Source organism: Bactrocera dorsalis, chromosome 5 (assembly GCF_023373825.1).
Source record: "Bactrocera dorsalis isolate Fly_Bdor chromosome 5, ASM2337382v1, whole genome shotgun sequence".
NCBI lineage: Eukaryota > Metazoa > Arthropoda > Insecta > Diptera > Tephritidae > Bactrocera > Bactrocera dorsalis.
The window spans coordinates 14,426,347-14,444,195 of NC_064307.1; the positions used below are offsets into that span (position 1 = coordinate 14,426,347).

The 17,849-nt window shown below is 35.5% G+C and overlaps 1 protein-coding gene across 1 annotated transcript in view; it reads left to right on the forward strand.

The window, feature by feature from the left end:
- Nucleotides 1-17,838, forward strand: part of LOC105227954 (probable G-protein coupled receptor 139) — a 208,402-nt gene extending 190,564 nt beyond the window's left edge. Inside the window, exon 6 of the mRNA XM_029550954.2 lies at nt 17,591-17,838. Coding sequence (XP_029406814.2) covers nt 17,591-17,838 — 248 coding nt within the window. The remainder of the gene's footprint in view (nt 1-17,590) is intronic.
- Nucleotides 17,839-17,849: the final 11 nt, after the last annotated feature.

A 17,849-nucleotide genomic window follows, 5' to 3' on the forward strand; every position in this document is an offset into this window, starting at 1 on the left:
GCGCAAACAAATGCAAAAATAATGAAAGTATTTATATGCGTCGCCACATGCCCCACTTGTTGAACGCATTTCTGGGTATTTGCATTTGCTAATTGAGGCAATTTTTATTTCGTAGACACGGCGCATTTATCAAAGTTGCATGGAGAGATATGCGTGTATGCAAATATACAGTATGTGTTATCAGAGACCCAATGAATAAATTATGAATTTTTAATTTTTTTTGATGAAATAAATTAAAATGGAATTTTGTACAATTACTGAATTAAAGTTAGGATTAGAGGTTTGTTTTAAACTAAATATGGTGTTATAAGGTTGATACATGTTTATATATACTTTTTTATACACCAACATATAATAATCCTTTTTTTGCGGGTGAGAGGGTAGAAAATGCCTTCCGCATCATCAGTGCAGTCGCGACATGTGGCACTTGCAGGTCACTAGAAACCTCCTTTCACGGAATCTGGAGGCTTTTGTGCATTACTTCAGGGTGGCGTTTCATTTTTCTTTTCCTACAGCGTGCTAGATTTGTACCCAGCAGATTAGTCTGGGGTCCAGTCTTACGCCTGGGCTATTCATAGCTTTTTCTGTTCTTAGAATACCCTAAGTTATTTGCGTACTCATTTCGGGGGATATGTGCTTATTTGTTAGCAGTATTAGCTCTTTTCCGTGGAGAACTGGAAGTTGTGTGTGTCGAGCGTTGCTTGCGTCCGTATCATGACATGATTAAGCTTTCTTCGCGCTTCTACTGTATCTCTTGCTGTAATTACTGCTGCAATGACAATTTTAGTACAATCCTTCTGCTGCTCCTGAAGAGACCGCTATCTGGATCCCTCTCTAGTTTGGTATAGCAATTTTCTGTTGCTAAGGTAGCTCCGAACCACAGCTCTGAGATAGTCAGGGATTTTAAAGCTTTTTTCGAGAGCGTCCATCATATCAAACTATCTAGCGCTGTTGAAGGCATTTCGGACATGTAAAGTCACCAGCAACACTACTATTTTATATTTCCGCCACTTACTCTGTGTGGCTTCTACACTTTGAATGACGCGTTTTCTAGCTCCTAGAATTGATTTGCCGGGTTTGAAGCCGTGTTAATTTTAAGGCATTTATAATGAACGGTATGCTGATGGCAAGTTGAGATCTCATATTCCCTTACTGATTAGCACCTGCCTTGGCTTTTTCAAGGGTTGAGGGTATATTCCGGCTTTCTGCTGGTATCCCGTCTGGCCCGGATGATTTGTTGGCCTTAAGCTTGTTAGTGGCTACTTGCAGCCCTTTGAGGGTAAATTGTGTGCGATTTGCGGAAATCTTATAGTCTGTTCTGGATCACTAGCCTTTTTTTGTGTGTGGGGAAGAGTCTCGTGTACGATCTGCAAAGGTGAAGGCATGTGCATCTGAGTTGGGCGTTATTTTCACTATTACGTGAAGATGTTATAATCGAATGTGGATATATGACATTTGCCAAGCAGCAATCGGTTATCGTTAGTCAATATATTGCCTCAGAAAGCGTTTTTTAAATATTTTTTAATAAAATTTTAAAATTTTTTATTTCTGGTAAATAATTTCAGCTATTAATTGGACATATGCTAATATATTATTTGTAACTGCTTTACTTCGAGATTTCACTTCTGAATTTTTGAAAAGCTTTATCTCTACATATTATTAAAAGTGATTTAGCATAAGCTCTCAATTCTATGATAAATGGCAATTCTAATCAAAAATATGATGAGATTAAGGACAAAAAATAAAATTATTTAAGTAATACAATATACATACATATATTTGCCTTATTCTACGATGCCTAACGTTCGAGTTATTCGAGAATAAAACTTATATTAAATTATATTTAACGATTTTCAAGTCAGGTTCTCAAATAAATATAATATATGCACATATTTCCTTTCTCTTGAAGTAATTTTGTAGTCTTGTTAACTTATTTTAAATTAGTTATCTAGTCCTGCCATAAGTTCTGTTACAAGTTCAGGTCGTTATATAAATTAAACCCTAAATAAATTCTTTAATAAACTTAATTGTATTTAATAATGAGTATATGAAATATACACTGTTTGAAATGTCATTCAATACAGTCACATTTTGCTTTCACAACTAAAGCTTGGACCATTAGTCAATACTAGCACGCACAGTTTCGAAGATATTTACGACGTCGCTCGAACCAAAGTTTTTTTGAAATTTGACAGAACTCGTTATGTCATGATCACCAACTTTGACTAAAAACTATAGTTCAATGCATGCAAATCTGGATTCCAGATAGCCAATCATTTGCAGCCATAAAAACACGAATGTTGCAATGTATTTTATTATGTAACAGAACTTATGGCAGGAATAAATAATAGTCATAGTAAAGAACACTTGTATTTGCATATACATTTTTTTCACACTTTAAAGCTTTCTCAAACTGAAATATCTAGCTGCCATTTTTTTAATTTCATAAAGGTTTAATATTGAAGATATTTCGTCAATATTGATATAAATCTATGTATATCAAATAATAGCCGGACTCGCCGTTCAGCTTGCATTATGAAATACTAAATCAATTTTGGTAAACTTTGAAATTAATCTCACTTAACTAGAACTATTATAGGTAATTTTTAAATCGTATGAAAGATATACTAGATATATACTATATACAAAACTGAATTTCCTCATTTAATTATATGTTATTCACCAATTTCTGAGTCATTCAATAAATGTGCAATATGGAACCACATTTCAACTCGGAATGCACTTGCCAATTATTATTCTTGAACTGCAAACATTTGCGTATTATTTCAGTGAATTTGATTCACAAATAATAATTGAGTACAAATGCATGTCCAAATTTTCAAACATTAAAATACGAATTTAGTTTTCAGTATAATCTGCTCAGGCAAGTGGCCTTCAGTTGCAGCAACTGCACGCATATTAAAGTAATGAGTAATGTAATTATGCGCCATTACTTATGCGTGCCGCATATCTCGAAATTATTTGCAGCTATTTCGGGCCCAAACACACACACATACACGGACATGCGTGTGTATGTGAGTCATGCGCAAAGTAGGGCGCTGCAGCATCGCACATCCGTTTGCCAGTCACATGAGCTGACAGTAATGAGGCAAATTGTCAAAACTGCCTGTTTGAATAAACAACAAAATCGAAATGAAATTCTCGTTTGTTTAAAACTCGTGTCAGCCAAATATTTATTGCAGTATGTGCGTGTATGTGTGCGTTTATAAACATTTAAATGCACTCGTGCGAAAATTTCTGTTGTGCGTATGTGTGAGCGCATTTAGTCACAGCGTATTTATTTCGCTTGCAACACAAACGTGTGGCATATGTAAATGACAAGCGATTATTTTCGGCCTTGATGCCTTCGACTCTTTGCTGGCTATGTTTGGTTGCGCCTAATGACAGTGTTGTTGTTGTTTCTGTTGGCTCAAGTCTTCGCTATGCATGATAGCGGTAATTGTTCGAGTAAAGTATTTATCTCACTTGAAAACTTTCACTGCGAAAATGTAATTTTCTTGTGCATTTGTAATAAAAGCTATTTGCAGTTGAATGAGTAGCAAAACGCATGAAATTTTTACTGGATAATTTGCTGATTCTTTATAAGGAATTTGGCCTGTAAATCTAAGATAATAATTATCAAACGATAATAACTTTTTATTAAAAATAAATTTCATATATTTTTGGATTTTAATGATTTCTTAAAAAAAACCTTTTTTTTTTTTGAAAAACAAGAAATTTCTGTCAATTAATTACCACAATTGAATTTTATGTCTACTAACAATTAATAAAAAATATACTATTCAGAATAATTTTTCTTTCAAATATTGAATAGTTCAACCTTAATATTTTGGGCCAAAAATTCGGCCTCAAAGGCTGATATCTCTTTCTATAGATTTCTAGTAAACCAAACTTAAAATATATAGAAATAATTTATAAAAAGGCTTTGAATTTCAATGAAGTGAATGAAGTAAATATTTCCTTTCCTTGAAAAAATTCTAACCTATACTTTTTTTTAGAAATAGTATGATTTTCTTGACCACCTCGTTGTAGGTTAGGTAGCCAAACACACATTGCTTCAAATGACGGGGTTTCGCAGAAGTGAGGTAATCTCATCACAGCGTATGCAGCACTTAAGTGGTGAAATACCATAGGTTCTTCTCCCAAGTGACATTAACAAAAAAGTAGTATTCACTAAGAAGTTAAACCCTTACAAGTAAGGCTGAATGAAATGATACCTTGCCCGAGCTACTGGTTAGGGATAGTACAATCAAGTGACACACGGACGGCTCAAAAACGTCGAATAAAACTGGTGTAGGAGTCACAAGATTACGCACCCAACTTTCCATATCTATGTAAAGTTTTCGAAGCATATTTCAAACTTCATTCAGACGTCTTTGCCATAACTCGTTGCATAGAAATAAACCTTGAAAACAACTACTGTAACGAACGTATAACCATATTTAGCGACAGTCTAGCGTCACCTAAGGCAATCTCTGACTATGGGCTCAAATAGCTGCTGTAGCAGGAGCGTAGAAAACGGCTGAAAAGTCTATCGGAATGTAAGCAAGTGGAGCTTATCTGGGTGCACGGTCGTAAAGGTATACCCGAGAATGATGTGGCAGATGGGTTCGCCTGCTCCGCGGCAACCACTAACACGATAGGACCTCAACTCGTCATCGCAGTGGGTCCTAATACCACAAAGAGCTGCTCCGCAAAGAAGAAAAAGTAGACAGGGAGAGATATTGGCAACAACTCCAAACAGGCACCATGCCAAGTTGCAAATGGGTGTTTATAATCTCAGCAGATTAAAACATGTAATCCACATCTCAGGCCCATTGTACATTAGCACTTGTAAGCTAAAGAAGCTTTTATATACATTAAATGGGCTTAGCTTCTTGTGCAGATTGCCAGTTCTGTGACAGGGAGCCTAAAACTCCAGACACCTGCTAATTAAATGCATAACAATCTGCAGACAAAATATAATGGATCCTTTTATCCAAATAGGAATCACGTCGTCTCATTATCCCCTAGCAGTACATAGTATATCAATAATCCAAGGGGTCATTGTGACTTACGAAAGAGCACAAAAGGCCTTAGAGCGCAAAGCGATCCTCGTCTATTTATCCTATATTTTCTTATCTTATCTCGACCTCCTTTGCGTCTGCTTGTTCTACCCGTAGGTTGCCTTTTATATTTCAGGATTAAACCAAAAAAAAAAATTTCAATCACCGAAAGTGGCTTATTGGTTTTGAAGATATTCTCAATTAAGATCTGTACACTTTTGCATACATTTGAACAAGTTCTAGAAGCGCTTTTGCCACCCTTAATGAATTATCTACAAAATATGCCTTTTGAATGTATCAACCGCCTGTTCAGGTGTCCCTACATATGATACAATCCATTCAGAGTGAGTGTATTACTAATTAAGGGCTAATATCCACTTGTGAATTTCAAAGCTTAGAATTTCGTGGAGCACCTTTTCATTCGACAAAAATTTCTTCCCAACAAGCATTCGTTTGAGATCTGAAAACCGAGAATAGTCGCTAGCGACCAGATATGGAGAATATGGTGAATGCAAAAGCTATCCGAATACGAATATCCGAATTGTCTTGGTGAAAAGCACTTTGCTTTTCCTCAAATGCGGGCGTTTTTCGGCGGTTTTCGTACTTCATTATTGGACTGTTAATAAATAATAAAGTAATAGTCATTATTGATGGTTCTTCCTTTTTCAAGACAGTCATTAAAAATGTCCATCACAAAATTTCGACGCCATAACCTTGCCAGTGGACTGTAGCATTTTTTCACGGCTTGAAGCGGGCTTTCCGTCTGCAGTTCACTCGGATAGCTGTCCATTGGACTGCGGAGTGAAATGGTAGAGACATGTTTCACCCGTTGTCACAAATCGACACAAAACTTTGCGTTTATTATGCTTGAAGATCTTCCAACACTTGTCTGAATCATCAACTCGTCGTTGTTTTTGGTCAAAGCTGAGCACGCGACCACCCACTTTTTACAGAGCTTTCTTATATCCGAATATTCGTGAATTTTATTATGTACACGTTCAGCTAATATTCTTAGAATGTTTGTAATATTGAACAAACTCACGCTATGTGATCTCACTTTACTGTCATCTAAAATTTTTTAATGGACTTTTTTGATGTTTTCGTCGGTAACAACCTCGTTAGGGAATCTAATGCGTCCATCGTGTTCGGTGCTCATTTTACCACATCTAAACTCAGCATGCCAATCCTTAATGTTTGGTTTTCCGGGTACAGGGTCCATAAACCCGTCATCAAGCCAAGTTTTTGCTTCAACTATATTTGTTTCTTTCAAAAAGCAATATTTCATCAACATACGAAATTCATTTTTATTCATTTTTTCATAATAACAAAAGCTGCTTCACACAAAATGATATAACTTCCAAATTAATAATCAAATTTATGCACGCACCTTTCGAAGATTTGTGCAAACTAAAAACCATATAGGTTTTATACTATACGATTTAGATCTCAGGCTGTGCACTTTTCATCTAATCTATTATATCAATACCTGCATAAGTAAAACCTTACTCATACTATATATGCACGTTGCCATTACAGTAACTGAATTTGTGACCCTATGTAGTAATAATTGTTTTGTAATTTAACCGCAATGTTAATAATATATTATTAATTAAATATGCCAGCGTAATTAAAATTTAATCATAGACATGTGCAAGCTCTGTTAGTAATTAAAATATTCATTGTATTATCTATTTATAAACCACAACGCTTAATTTATTAATTTCCAAATATTAAAATTGAAGTATAAGCTTTTAGCAGCTTCAACCGACCAGTAGTAAATTACTTTCTAATTGAATTAAAATTTGAGCGGAATTATTACAATATTGCTACGGAATGCAGATATATTTAACTACAGGTGTTCAAAATTATATAATTGAAAACTGGTGCATTGTAATGATGCAATTTTTGGAAGCTTATGCATATACAATTATGTATGTATGTGCGATAGTAATGTTCAGTGCAAAATTTAAGTGTAGCTAAATTGAATTATGAATTGTGTATAATAAATTATTTAATGGACAGTCAGATGACACTTACATTTAGTGTAAGTTCTCGTAATGTCGAGGTATTATTTATAAAACAAAATAATAATACTAGAATGAGATAACTTCGGAGATACGCACTTACCTTTCTTATAAAAAAAGGATATTAAGAAATATTTATATTGATTTCTGTGTTTCAATTTGTATTACAGATATACATTATGACGAAAAGTGTAATTTGAATTCCCCGGTTGAATTATATTTCAAAAAAAATCATTTTGCAAAGTTGGAAGGACTGCGCGCTCTGTCAACCAGTCTGTTTACTGCAGCTGCTTGAGGGATCGTCTCAGTGTGAACCTCCGAAAAATCACTGATATTCGCGATTTTTATTTAATGGTGAAGTTAATTAATCGGTTCGGTTTTTTTATTAATAAGTACATATGTTCAAGACGAATACAAAATGAATTTTTTATATTTATTTATTGGGTGTATAATAGTTAAATAAATTGTTGAAATACACGTAAAAATGTCCTGTACGATGTCCACGATTGCGGCGCAATTTTTATCTAAAAAAAATATTTAAATAGATTATTAATCTGTATAAAAGTCGTTTAGTAGTAGTTTTATTTTTGAAATTTGACAAAATGGCGGCGGTTTGAACAAAAAGTATCGATTTTGGTATGTTTTTCGACAGTTTTTCGTAGAGAAAAATAAGAAGATTAAAAAAAAATAAAAGCTTCCATTGCGCGATAGCGAATGGCGTTAAAAATATTATCTCCAAATTATTTGCAAATTATCTCTTTTTTTGAGAGTGGAAACCGTTTTGAAAAACATCATCCTGAGAAAAACGCATTAAAAGATTGGTGTAGCTATGTTCCCCACTCTAATCCCCTTCTACAATAACGTTGTAGCGACCGTAATAATTTGTATTTCGATTTCAAAATTTGAGAGAATGTTTATTATAGTGTATGCTATCCGATAGTGGAACAAAAAAAATCGATTTTTCGAAAAGTTCACACTGAGGCGATCAGTAGTACGTTGCGATTTTTTAACATAACAAAGGATCAAAATATTTAACAAAGAATTTGTTTCACATTTTGTATCTCTAACCAAATTCGATGTGCAGGATCGTTGCAAATGTTAAAAGAAGGCCACGAGACGCACAAAGTCGAAACATCGTTGGAGACATGCCTCATTCTGAACGAACTTCGGCCTCTTCAGCCGGCGAAAATAATATAAAAGTGAAGGATGTGGTGCTTGAAAATCGTCAGGCAAGTGATAGAGAAATGACAAGAGAGTTCGATATCTTTCGCGAGACTGTTCGAATAATTCTATTTTTAGACTCGTCCCAATAACGCTGGATTTTTTTTTTCGCATCGAGCCACGATTGTGTCCGAATTTGAAGCCAAAAACGCAATGAATATCGTCGATCAACAATCGATGAACACACTATTCAAGGGATTTGTCTCCATTTGATTTTTTGTTGTTCCCAAACTAAACAGTCGTTCAAAAGGTAAAAGAAAGCTCTCTGAAGGAGCTAAGGGTCATCCGAAAAAGTGCATATAAAAAAGGTTTCGAGGATTGGACTGGCATACTGGCACAAGTGTATTACATCTGGTGGGGATTACTTGGAAAGCAACTAATTAAATATTGATAAATAAATAAATGTTTTGCGTTTTATTTACAGTTTTAATGTCCTTTTTTCTCACAATGTATACTATAGTGATCTGATCTGAACAATTTCTTCCGAGATTATAGCACTCATTTGAGCACAATGCCTTAAGGATTTCCGCTAATGTCAAATAAAAAACGTTAACACCATAAAAGGCTTGATTTTGATCGCTAAGTTTGTATGACAGCTATATCCTATAGGGGTTAGATATCAGCGGTTCCAACATATAAGCTGCATTTTAGGCAAAAAAGAAGAAGTGTGCTAAATTTCAGAGCAATATCTCAAAAATATAGGAATACAGGTGAACAAAATGATATAGCTAAGTCCACTCAGATTGTCACGGTGATCAGTGACGTCAATTTTTTATGGGTACGTCGTAGCAAACTCAGTATACCATTTTTCAAGGCATAATTACATTATTTTTAATAATAATATTGAAAATGTATCTTTTTAATTATTAAATAACTAGCAACTGGGTGCAATTACCTTTACATTTTCCGACAATTACAAATCCCTTCATATTAACCAAGAACTACTTCCCATTCGCTGCATTTCTGTTTTACCTAGAAACACAAACATTTACTATAACAACAACAACAAGAATTTGGCATGTCTTTCCAGCATTCAATTAGTGCTTCAAATGTGCAAACGTGATTAAACCACAATGCGCCGAAATCTCACGAAACGTGAAACCCAACATTTAGCTTAATTACATTTCCCATAAATTAGCATATTGAGCTACGAAATCGCGGCATATCCGTGTGCCTTTGAGACTCATTTTCATTGGCTATTTGTGAGTGTGTGTGTGTGCTTCGTGTTTAATTGCGCTGCTAATGTGTCGCCATTTTGAAAGCAAACACAAAGTAGACTCGGTTTACAATCAAACTCTCGCCAATTAGCTACAAGGTGCACTCACCTTCACGCACTAAATACCGTTAAACGAGCGGTTTGTGCTGCGTGTGCTAAAATTTAAGCTCTTAAATGAGGCTGTCTTTGTAAAATTGCCTACGTGCGCGGGAATAGCTAATTGCTGCTAGCATTTGTTTATTAAAATTGTAATGGGACGAGTTGTTTTGCAGCATAAGCTCGTACAGTTTCCAGGCAGAGGTAGAGCTTAAAGATATTGAGGTTGTATTCACTTACAAGTCCGATTTTTTTTTTTAAAGTTGTTTAAAAAGTCATCGAAAAATTGTGAAATTTAATTTTATCTATAATAATAAACGGCGAATCGTTTTGAAAAATTCTTAAATCCCTTGACCCCATAGTAGTACTCCAGGAAGACCTCCGAAAAATGTTGTATGGCAGTTAAGAAGATTGTTCTATTTAAAACTATTATATTTCAAATCCAAAAACCACAAAAATTTTTATAACAATAGAGGCTTACAGGCAATGATCGAAGGACTAGCCAAAATTTTGATTTTTGACAAAATGTCCTCTTCACAATGAAAGGTAGTTGTTTTATAAAATTTTTGTCAAAATCTGATTTTTCGATCATTACCTGACAAATCGTATATCCAAGATGGCCACGTGAAAATTTCAAGTCGACCGGTCGAGACGTCTCAGAGGAATTTTCTTTACTGAATCTGAGAAGACTAAGTTAAGAGCATTTTCATGCAGAAGTCTTTGCCATAAGTCGGTGCATAGAGATAAACCTCAAACGCATCTATCGCAACGACTTTGTAAGCATACTTAGCGACAGTCAAGCGGCACTTAAAGCAATTTCTGCCTATGAGATGAACCCGCTATGTAGAAATTAGCTGAATAGTCTAGCGGAACGTAACTAAATGCACCTTATCTGGGTGCCTGATCACAAATATATAGCCAGAAAGGAACTGGCTTATGATCTCAACCGCTTCGCAGCATCCAATGACATAGTAAGACCTCAACCCTTCATCACGGTAGGTCATCATATCATAAAGGAGCAGGTCCGCAAGAAAGAAGGAATAGTGAAAGAGAGGTATTGGCAACAACTCTAAGGCAAGTGCCACGCCAAGTTGCTAATGGGCGGTTATAACTTCAGCAGTTTCAAATATGTAATCAATCTTCCTAGGAAAAAATTCAAGCTACTTGTCGCACTCTACACTCACCGGTACAAGCTGAGGTAGGCCTAGTTTCTTGTGGAAATTAGCGGTTCTGCGACAAGGAACCTGAAACTACAGAACACCTGTTAACTGACTGCATAGCGGTCTGCAGACGCTGGATAAAGGCCCTGGAAACCATGTTTCCAAATAAGGATCATATCGCTTCACTAGCACCTAGCATTATATTGGACAGTCCAATTTGGACTTTATCAATATACTGGGGCTAGGTGAGTTTTTGTGAATTAGGTGAGGGACCTTAGAGACCTTATGTGTATGGTCGCGGTCCAATACTCGTCTATTTAACTTATCTTATTTTATAATGGAACATTACGGCATCAAGTTGAAGAACGTGGCCTACATTTAGGCGAATTCTTGTATATACAAATATTTCACCGAAGTAACCCATTTAAACGAATCCACAAAACAAATCAGCCTAATTATTACTGCCAACACAAATTGATTTTTTATTCCAGTGACAACAAAATCATAAATTTTCTACGATAATAAAATATATTTGGCTTAAAAATTCTAAATTTACTTCTACGGGAAACCGCCTAAAGGTAGGCAACACTTTTCGTAAGTAGAATTTCCTCAAGGCGATTTGAAACACCTGGCCCACTTTTAAACATATTCTTTAATATAAACATGTACAGAAATAACCCACCTAAGATGTAGAAAAAGTTGGGAAGTTTGTGTATAAAAATACTTTCGAAGGAAAACCTTCATATAAGGAAAATGCATTCACTTGGAATCCTAACTGTTGGTTCACAATAAAATTATCTTGCAAATTATTTAACATGTTTGATTATTATTGCATTCATTTTTTTCGATTTCGTGTTCATTTCGATTAAAATTGAATATGTTTTTATTTTTGGCCACCATCCATCGCCGATCACAATGTATGTAAAGATAAAAAACAGCTGTACTAACTATCAAGTATTATGAATTTAAACTTCCCTTGTTTCATATCCTTACTTACAAAATGAGTGTATAGAATCGCCGTTGTCCATAGACGCTTTCTGAAAAAAGCTGTTCCGAAGATTGTCATCTACTTCGCTGTCTTGCAGTTGGTCATAGATTTTCATCTATTCTGAACTATTTGTTCAAAGTGTTTATTGAACTGATCGTTTACAGCTGTCGTGATATTATTTCTGCCGTGAATTTGACTCGAAAGGCTTCTAGCTTGGCCAAAAATGTTCCAGTGTCCAGTTATGGATAAAAAGAGTTGACCTGCCAGTGAGTTTAAGGCCTTCTTAATTTTTTGACTATGCTTTAATTAGTCATTGACAATGCTTGATTAATCTCTGATGAAGCTTGCACTGCCCTTCTGTGTATCTAGTAACTCTCTGAATTCTCCCATAGTTATTTAGTTGAACTATACAGGCCTTCTCTATGCCAAGTATTCCGTATGGAAGATGATAGCTGAGTGTGTCAGACGAAAAAAGCGAGCGAGTCAAGATCTTCCGTGCACCGCGTCCCTACCCGGCAGTCCATTTTTAACCCGGCAGTTTTCTTTTTTCAGAATTTCTTCTCCACTCACGTCTAAAGAGTATTCTCACCTGGAAGTAACTAATGAAATTCCATGAATTTATTTACAACTGCTTCAAAATTTCGTTATCACCAAATCCTCTAATTAATATAGCAGAACATGCTGCTATTATCCGTATGATACATTTAAATAATCAAACATTATCACTATTTTCTATACATTTTACATACAAAAATTTATAACAATTTTGTCAAAAATTATAACTAATCAAAACTAATATATTTGCATAGAACTGCGGCTTTAAACAACTTTGAAGCAGTGACTTTCTCATCACTTATTCATTAACACAATGGCGATATTAAGAAAGTCCTTTCCATATATTTACATTTATTTTTACGTACACGAGCCTACAAGTTTATTAAATTACTCTCAATTTATGTATAAATCTTTCTGTGCTTACATAAATTAATTCTCTCAATTTGCGCAGTTAATACTCATGCATGTGGCTACGTATCAGACAATATACCATACATACATACATACACATGTACTTGGGCACAGATCACGTGTTTATTAGTTGGGTTAGCAACTAACCTCGTTGACTCGCTAGACAACAATTTTAATCCAATAAATACCAAAGTAATCAACTTTGTATGCGGCCAACAGACACGGCTGGTCATTTTCGGCAAATCACATATTTTATGTTTGCCAAAGCACACAAGTGGTTAGGCGGCATTGCCAAGCATAAATTAATATTTGTTGGTGGATTATACTTAAGTGTGTTGTGTGCGCACGTGCTTGTAGCATATGGTCTAGCGGGAGTGATATTATGCAGATATACGTTATTAATATACATATTGCCTATATTGATAAGAGAAATTCTCTATGAAAAATAAACATACATACGCCATATATATGTGCTCGTATATCGGCTGATATTCATATATAATATCATGCAAATATGATTAACGCGTGCGTTCACATGCTATTAAACATGCATAAGTTGGAATTCAAGCAGACGCGCTTGAATGTGCAATCAATGACTCTATAATGACCACGCATGGCGTATGAGCAACCAGCCGAGCAGCAATTGTTGTTTAATTAAGTTGACCACTGGCGGTGCGTTGCTGTTGCTGCATGCTGTGGGCTACCACAGCTGGAGAACGTCAGCGCCAGACGACAGCCAGACGATTGCGCTGGCGTAATCTGCAGACATATGCATGCTGATGCGTTGCATACATTTGGGCGTAGGACTTATGCACAAGTATTTGCGCATTTCTAAAGCAATACTTGGTTAGAAAAACTCATACACTCATATATTTGTAGTGAAATGATATTTGCACTTAAAGCATTAATAAAATTGCATTTAAGTGTTGAAGAATTTTGAATGTAACTCAATATCAGCTTTATGAATTAAATTAGTTAGGCAATATTTGTTAAAGGATTCCTTTGTAAACGATCGGATTAACCGCAAAGCTGTTTATTATTGATGATATTTGATGTTTGTGAAGAGTGTAACTGTTTAAGTGCTTAGTTTTCAATTATTATTTGCATAAATCGAATTACAATTTTAAAAGCTTTAAGAGGCTGGTTAATAACTCTTTGCTATCTACGTTTTACACAGTGAGTAATATTCGTTGGTATGCATGTTGTAAGTGGAATATATTTTAATGACTGTTTTATTGACGCAAATTAAAATATTTAGTTTAAAATTTATAGAAATGATAAAATTCTGAACATTTATTAGGTGAGCAACTAAGTTCTTCTAAGTGAGAACGATGTTTTATTGTAAGTGTTATTGTAAGTTCATGGGCATAGACGCCGCTTAGGCGGTTATAGCCTAGTTTACAACAGCACGCCAGTCGATTTTCCGGTCGGTCTTTCCAACGGAGTGAAGTTTAAGGCTGATATTGTTCTATAACTTCGAAGTTATGACTGTCAACAGTGACGTGGAATCCCAGTCGCTGATGCGATGACTGTTTGTTTGATGACAGCAGATATTTCGTCTTGCCCTCATTCACTACCAGACCCATTTGCTTCGCTTCCTTATCCAGTTTGGAGAAAGTATAACTAATGGGATGTTACAAATTAATTATTCGAAATATTACCGATCGCTAATCACAACTTTTTATCATCTCTCTTGAGCACGATTACAGCAAAACTGCTGACCTTGCTTTCCTATCCAAGAATCAAGCCGTTTTAGGGTAGGATTTCTCATTTAAGAGTTTCGAGGTAGGTTTTAACGGGCTTGGCAACGTGAGGACGGTCATTGTCATGCAGCAGAATCACTTTTTCGTGCCTCTCCTGGTTTTGAAGCTATAAGGAATCAAATTTCCTTGTTTCTAAATCATTCCCAGTTCATATAGTCGCTTTAAAATAGCTTAGCGGGGACTCGCAATGTTTGACATGAATCCTCGACAAGCAACGACTCAAATTACCGTCTTCAAATTTTTTTGACCTTCCGTACGCTTGCTATTTAAGTTTATTTCAAAGCGAAAAAAATACATTGGTTCATTGACTATAAGAAGAAAATCAACACTTTCCGCTAGTGGCCGTTACTTGGCATAAAACCGGACATAATCGAGCAACCAAGGGTGTGTAACACATTAGCAAAGTCAATAATGTGGAAACGAAGTTTCCTTTTCGCATGTCTAGGTTAAGTTTATCACGTTTTGGTTTTATCGAAATCGATCACCACTAACTGCTGGAGCTATTGACAAACAATGGGAACTTAGTAGCGCACCTGGTCAGTTGTAATATTCCCATTTTGACACATAGATGGTGCCGCTACAATTGAATCCATATGATTCTTAATTGGTTCCATCCTTCAAAAGACGCATGTATAAATTTGATAGCTGTCGGATCATTAGTTCGTGAATTTTATCATTTTGAGTAAACCAACTTTTGTGAAAAAATGGATAAAAAAATATCGATTTTTGAAGGGGAGAATTCAGTTGAAGCAAAAACTTGGCCTAATAATTAATTTCCGGTCATTACCCAAGGAAAATAAACCATGGAATAGTTTTTATTGTTGCATTTGAAAAAAAAAAGAAAGATTTGCTTCGCCAAAATAATTCACCGTGTCACAAAGCAGTGAAAACGGTGGCAAAATTCCATAAATTGGGCTTCCATTCTTCTGGATCTGCAGATGTGGCTCCAGCGACAATTTCTTGTGTTCAGGTTTCAAATGAATGCTCGCTGGGAAGAAACTTTCGTCGAATGAAGAGGTGATTGCCGAAACAGAGGCCCAATTTGAAGCAAAGGTTAAATAATGCTACAAAAATGGTATCGATAAGTTCGATGGTCACTTTAAGCAGTATGTCATCCTTGAAGGCTGAATAAAAAATTGAATTTAGTCAAAAATTGTATTTTACCATGGTAGGCCGATGACTTTTCTATGTATATATATATTATATATGTATTTATGAGTATTTTATGCCAACATTTGAAATAATTTTATTCTTTGAAGCTATTTTTGATAACGTGTGATGTACTTCTCTTAATAGCTTCGTTTCTCACTACGTCAAGCTCGATAACTATATTTAAAGCAAAAATTTCCAATCCGTTTGTTAAAATAATGAAAGTAAAAATAATTATCCTATTACATAGTTAAATGACGGTGAAATGAAATTATATAATTTTTCCTAATGCGACAAAAGCCCGTATAAATGAAAAGGTAGGGTTATTACAATTGTCATAATGAAAACTCCACTTTAATCTGTAAGATTGTTAGTCTCGTCAGTCTTTTAAAGGATCTGGTTTTATTAAAATAATCATTCTCTAAAGGTAAATATATATTCCAAGGCATCTAAAAAATGCTGACATGGAATTCCGACTTAAGACTGCTACGTCAACATTTGAACTATTTCTAATATACATATGTGGAATTAAAGTTAATATGTATAACATAATATATATCTATTCCTTGAAGTTTGTGGCAACCAGAGGAAAACGTCGGAAACTCTACATATACAGCTTATACAATCTTCGAATGGTCAACATGACTAGCTGAGTTTGTTTAGCCATGTCTCTATATATTTCAGTCAGTATATGCGCTAGCTAGTCCGTAAATTTTTGAGATAGCTATTTGAAATTTAGCATTTAACCTTTTCTCTCCAAGAAGCTGATCACTTGCAGAAATTGCCACTGTCGGTTCACTATAGCATATAGCTGTATACAAACTGAACGTTCAAAAGCAAGTTCTTGTACGGAAAACTTTTGTATCTGACAAGTTATCTTCAGGAAATTTTACACGGACTATTATCTAAGGTAACGCTAAGCAGCTCGGACTGAATTATAATACATAGCTGTCATACCCACTGATCGCTGATCAAAGCAAATATATTTTTATACGCTTTTTTGCTATAAAAATGCATCTGTAAAGGGTATTACGAGGGCTGCTATATATATTTCTGGCCTAATAATGAAACTAGGAATATTTATCAACGAAAATAGTTTTATTGTTTTTTCAAAATATTCTCCATCAAGATTTATACACTTTTGCATGCGCTCAAACCGACACCTCCTAATCGTTGACCACGCATTATTTTCTTGATGTTTGGAATAAAAAGAAATCATTGGGTGCCTTTTGCCGAAGAAACAGGCGACCATTTTTTTTGAGCGATTGTCAAATTGTGCGGCATCCAACGAGAACAAACCTTTTTACGGCCAGGTGTTCATGCAATATCGAATGTATGCTGGTGGGAGTAATTAATTTTTTAATTCCCTGTAAATAAAACAATCACGATTAAATGACAAAACGTTCTGAGTGATATTATGCTAAAAAATGTCAAGCTTTCAATGGAAATGTCAGATTAAATATATATAGCAGCCCTCGTAAATGTTTTTAAAACTACCGAATTTATATCCGAATTCTCTTGAATTGCACAATATTTAAACAAGATTTAAAGTTAACCGGAAATTGTAATGCGTACGTTGATACATGAAAAGTAGGATCATAAACCTTTAAGAAAAAACATTGTTTGTCTTTCTGAAACTGCATAATCCTCCACGCTTTTAAAGCCTCTTTAAGCTTTAAGATAACAAAGCAGTTGAAGTGTTGTGCCGAAGTTGACAGCTTTGCTACGCTCACTTAGCACTTCACTTCCTGCCACACAACCATTAAAGCCTGCAGCTGACAAGGCTGAGTTTACATTACCATTTAAGCGTATAAGCTGCCTCTCGGCAGCATACTCACAAGCACTAAAGACTTAATCGCACATAATCACTTTACACAGTTCACTCAATGTGCTTTTCTCTTCTCTTCCATTTCCATTTCTTTGTGCGCCACCTACGAACAGGTGACATCATGGACATACTGGCACTACTCAATTCCAGCATCAATTTCATACTCTACTGCTCGATGAGCCGTCAATTCCGCACCACATTCACCAAGCTCTTCCGGCCGAAGTTCCTCGACAAGTGGCTGCCCGTGGCACAAGACGACGAAGGCGGTACCGGCGCCAACGGCCGACTGCGCGGCGAATTGGCAAGCAAATCGCACGCCGTCGAACAGCAGTGCCTGACCACGCAGGTGACGAACGTGTAGCATCGAAGCCA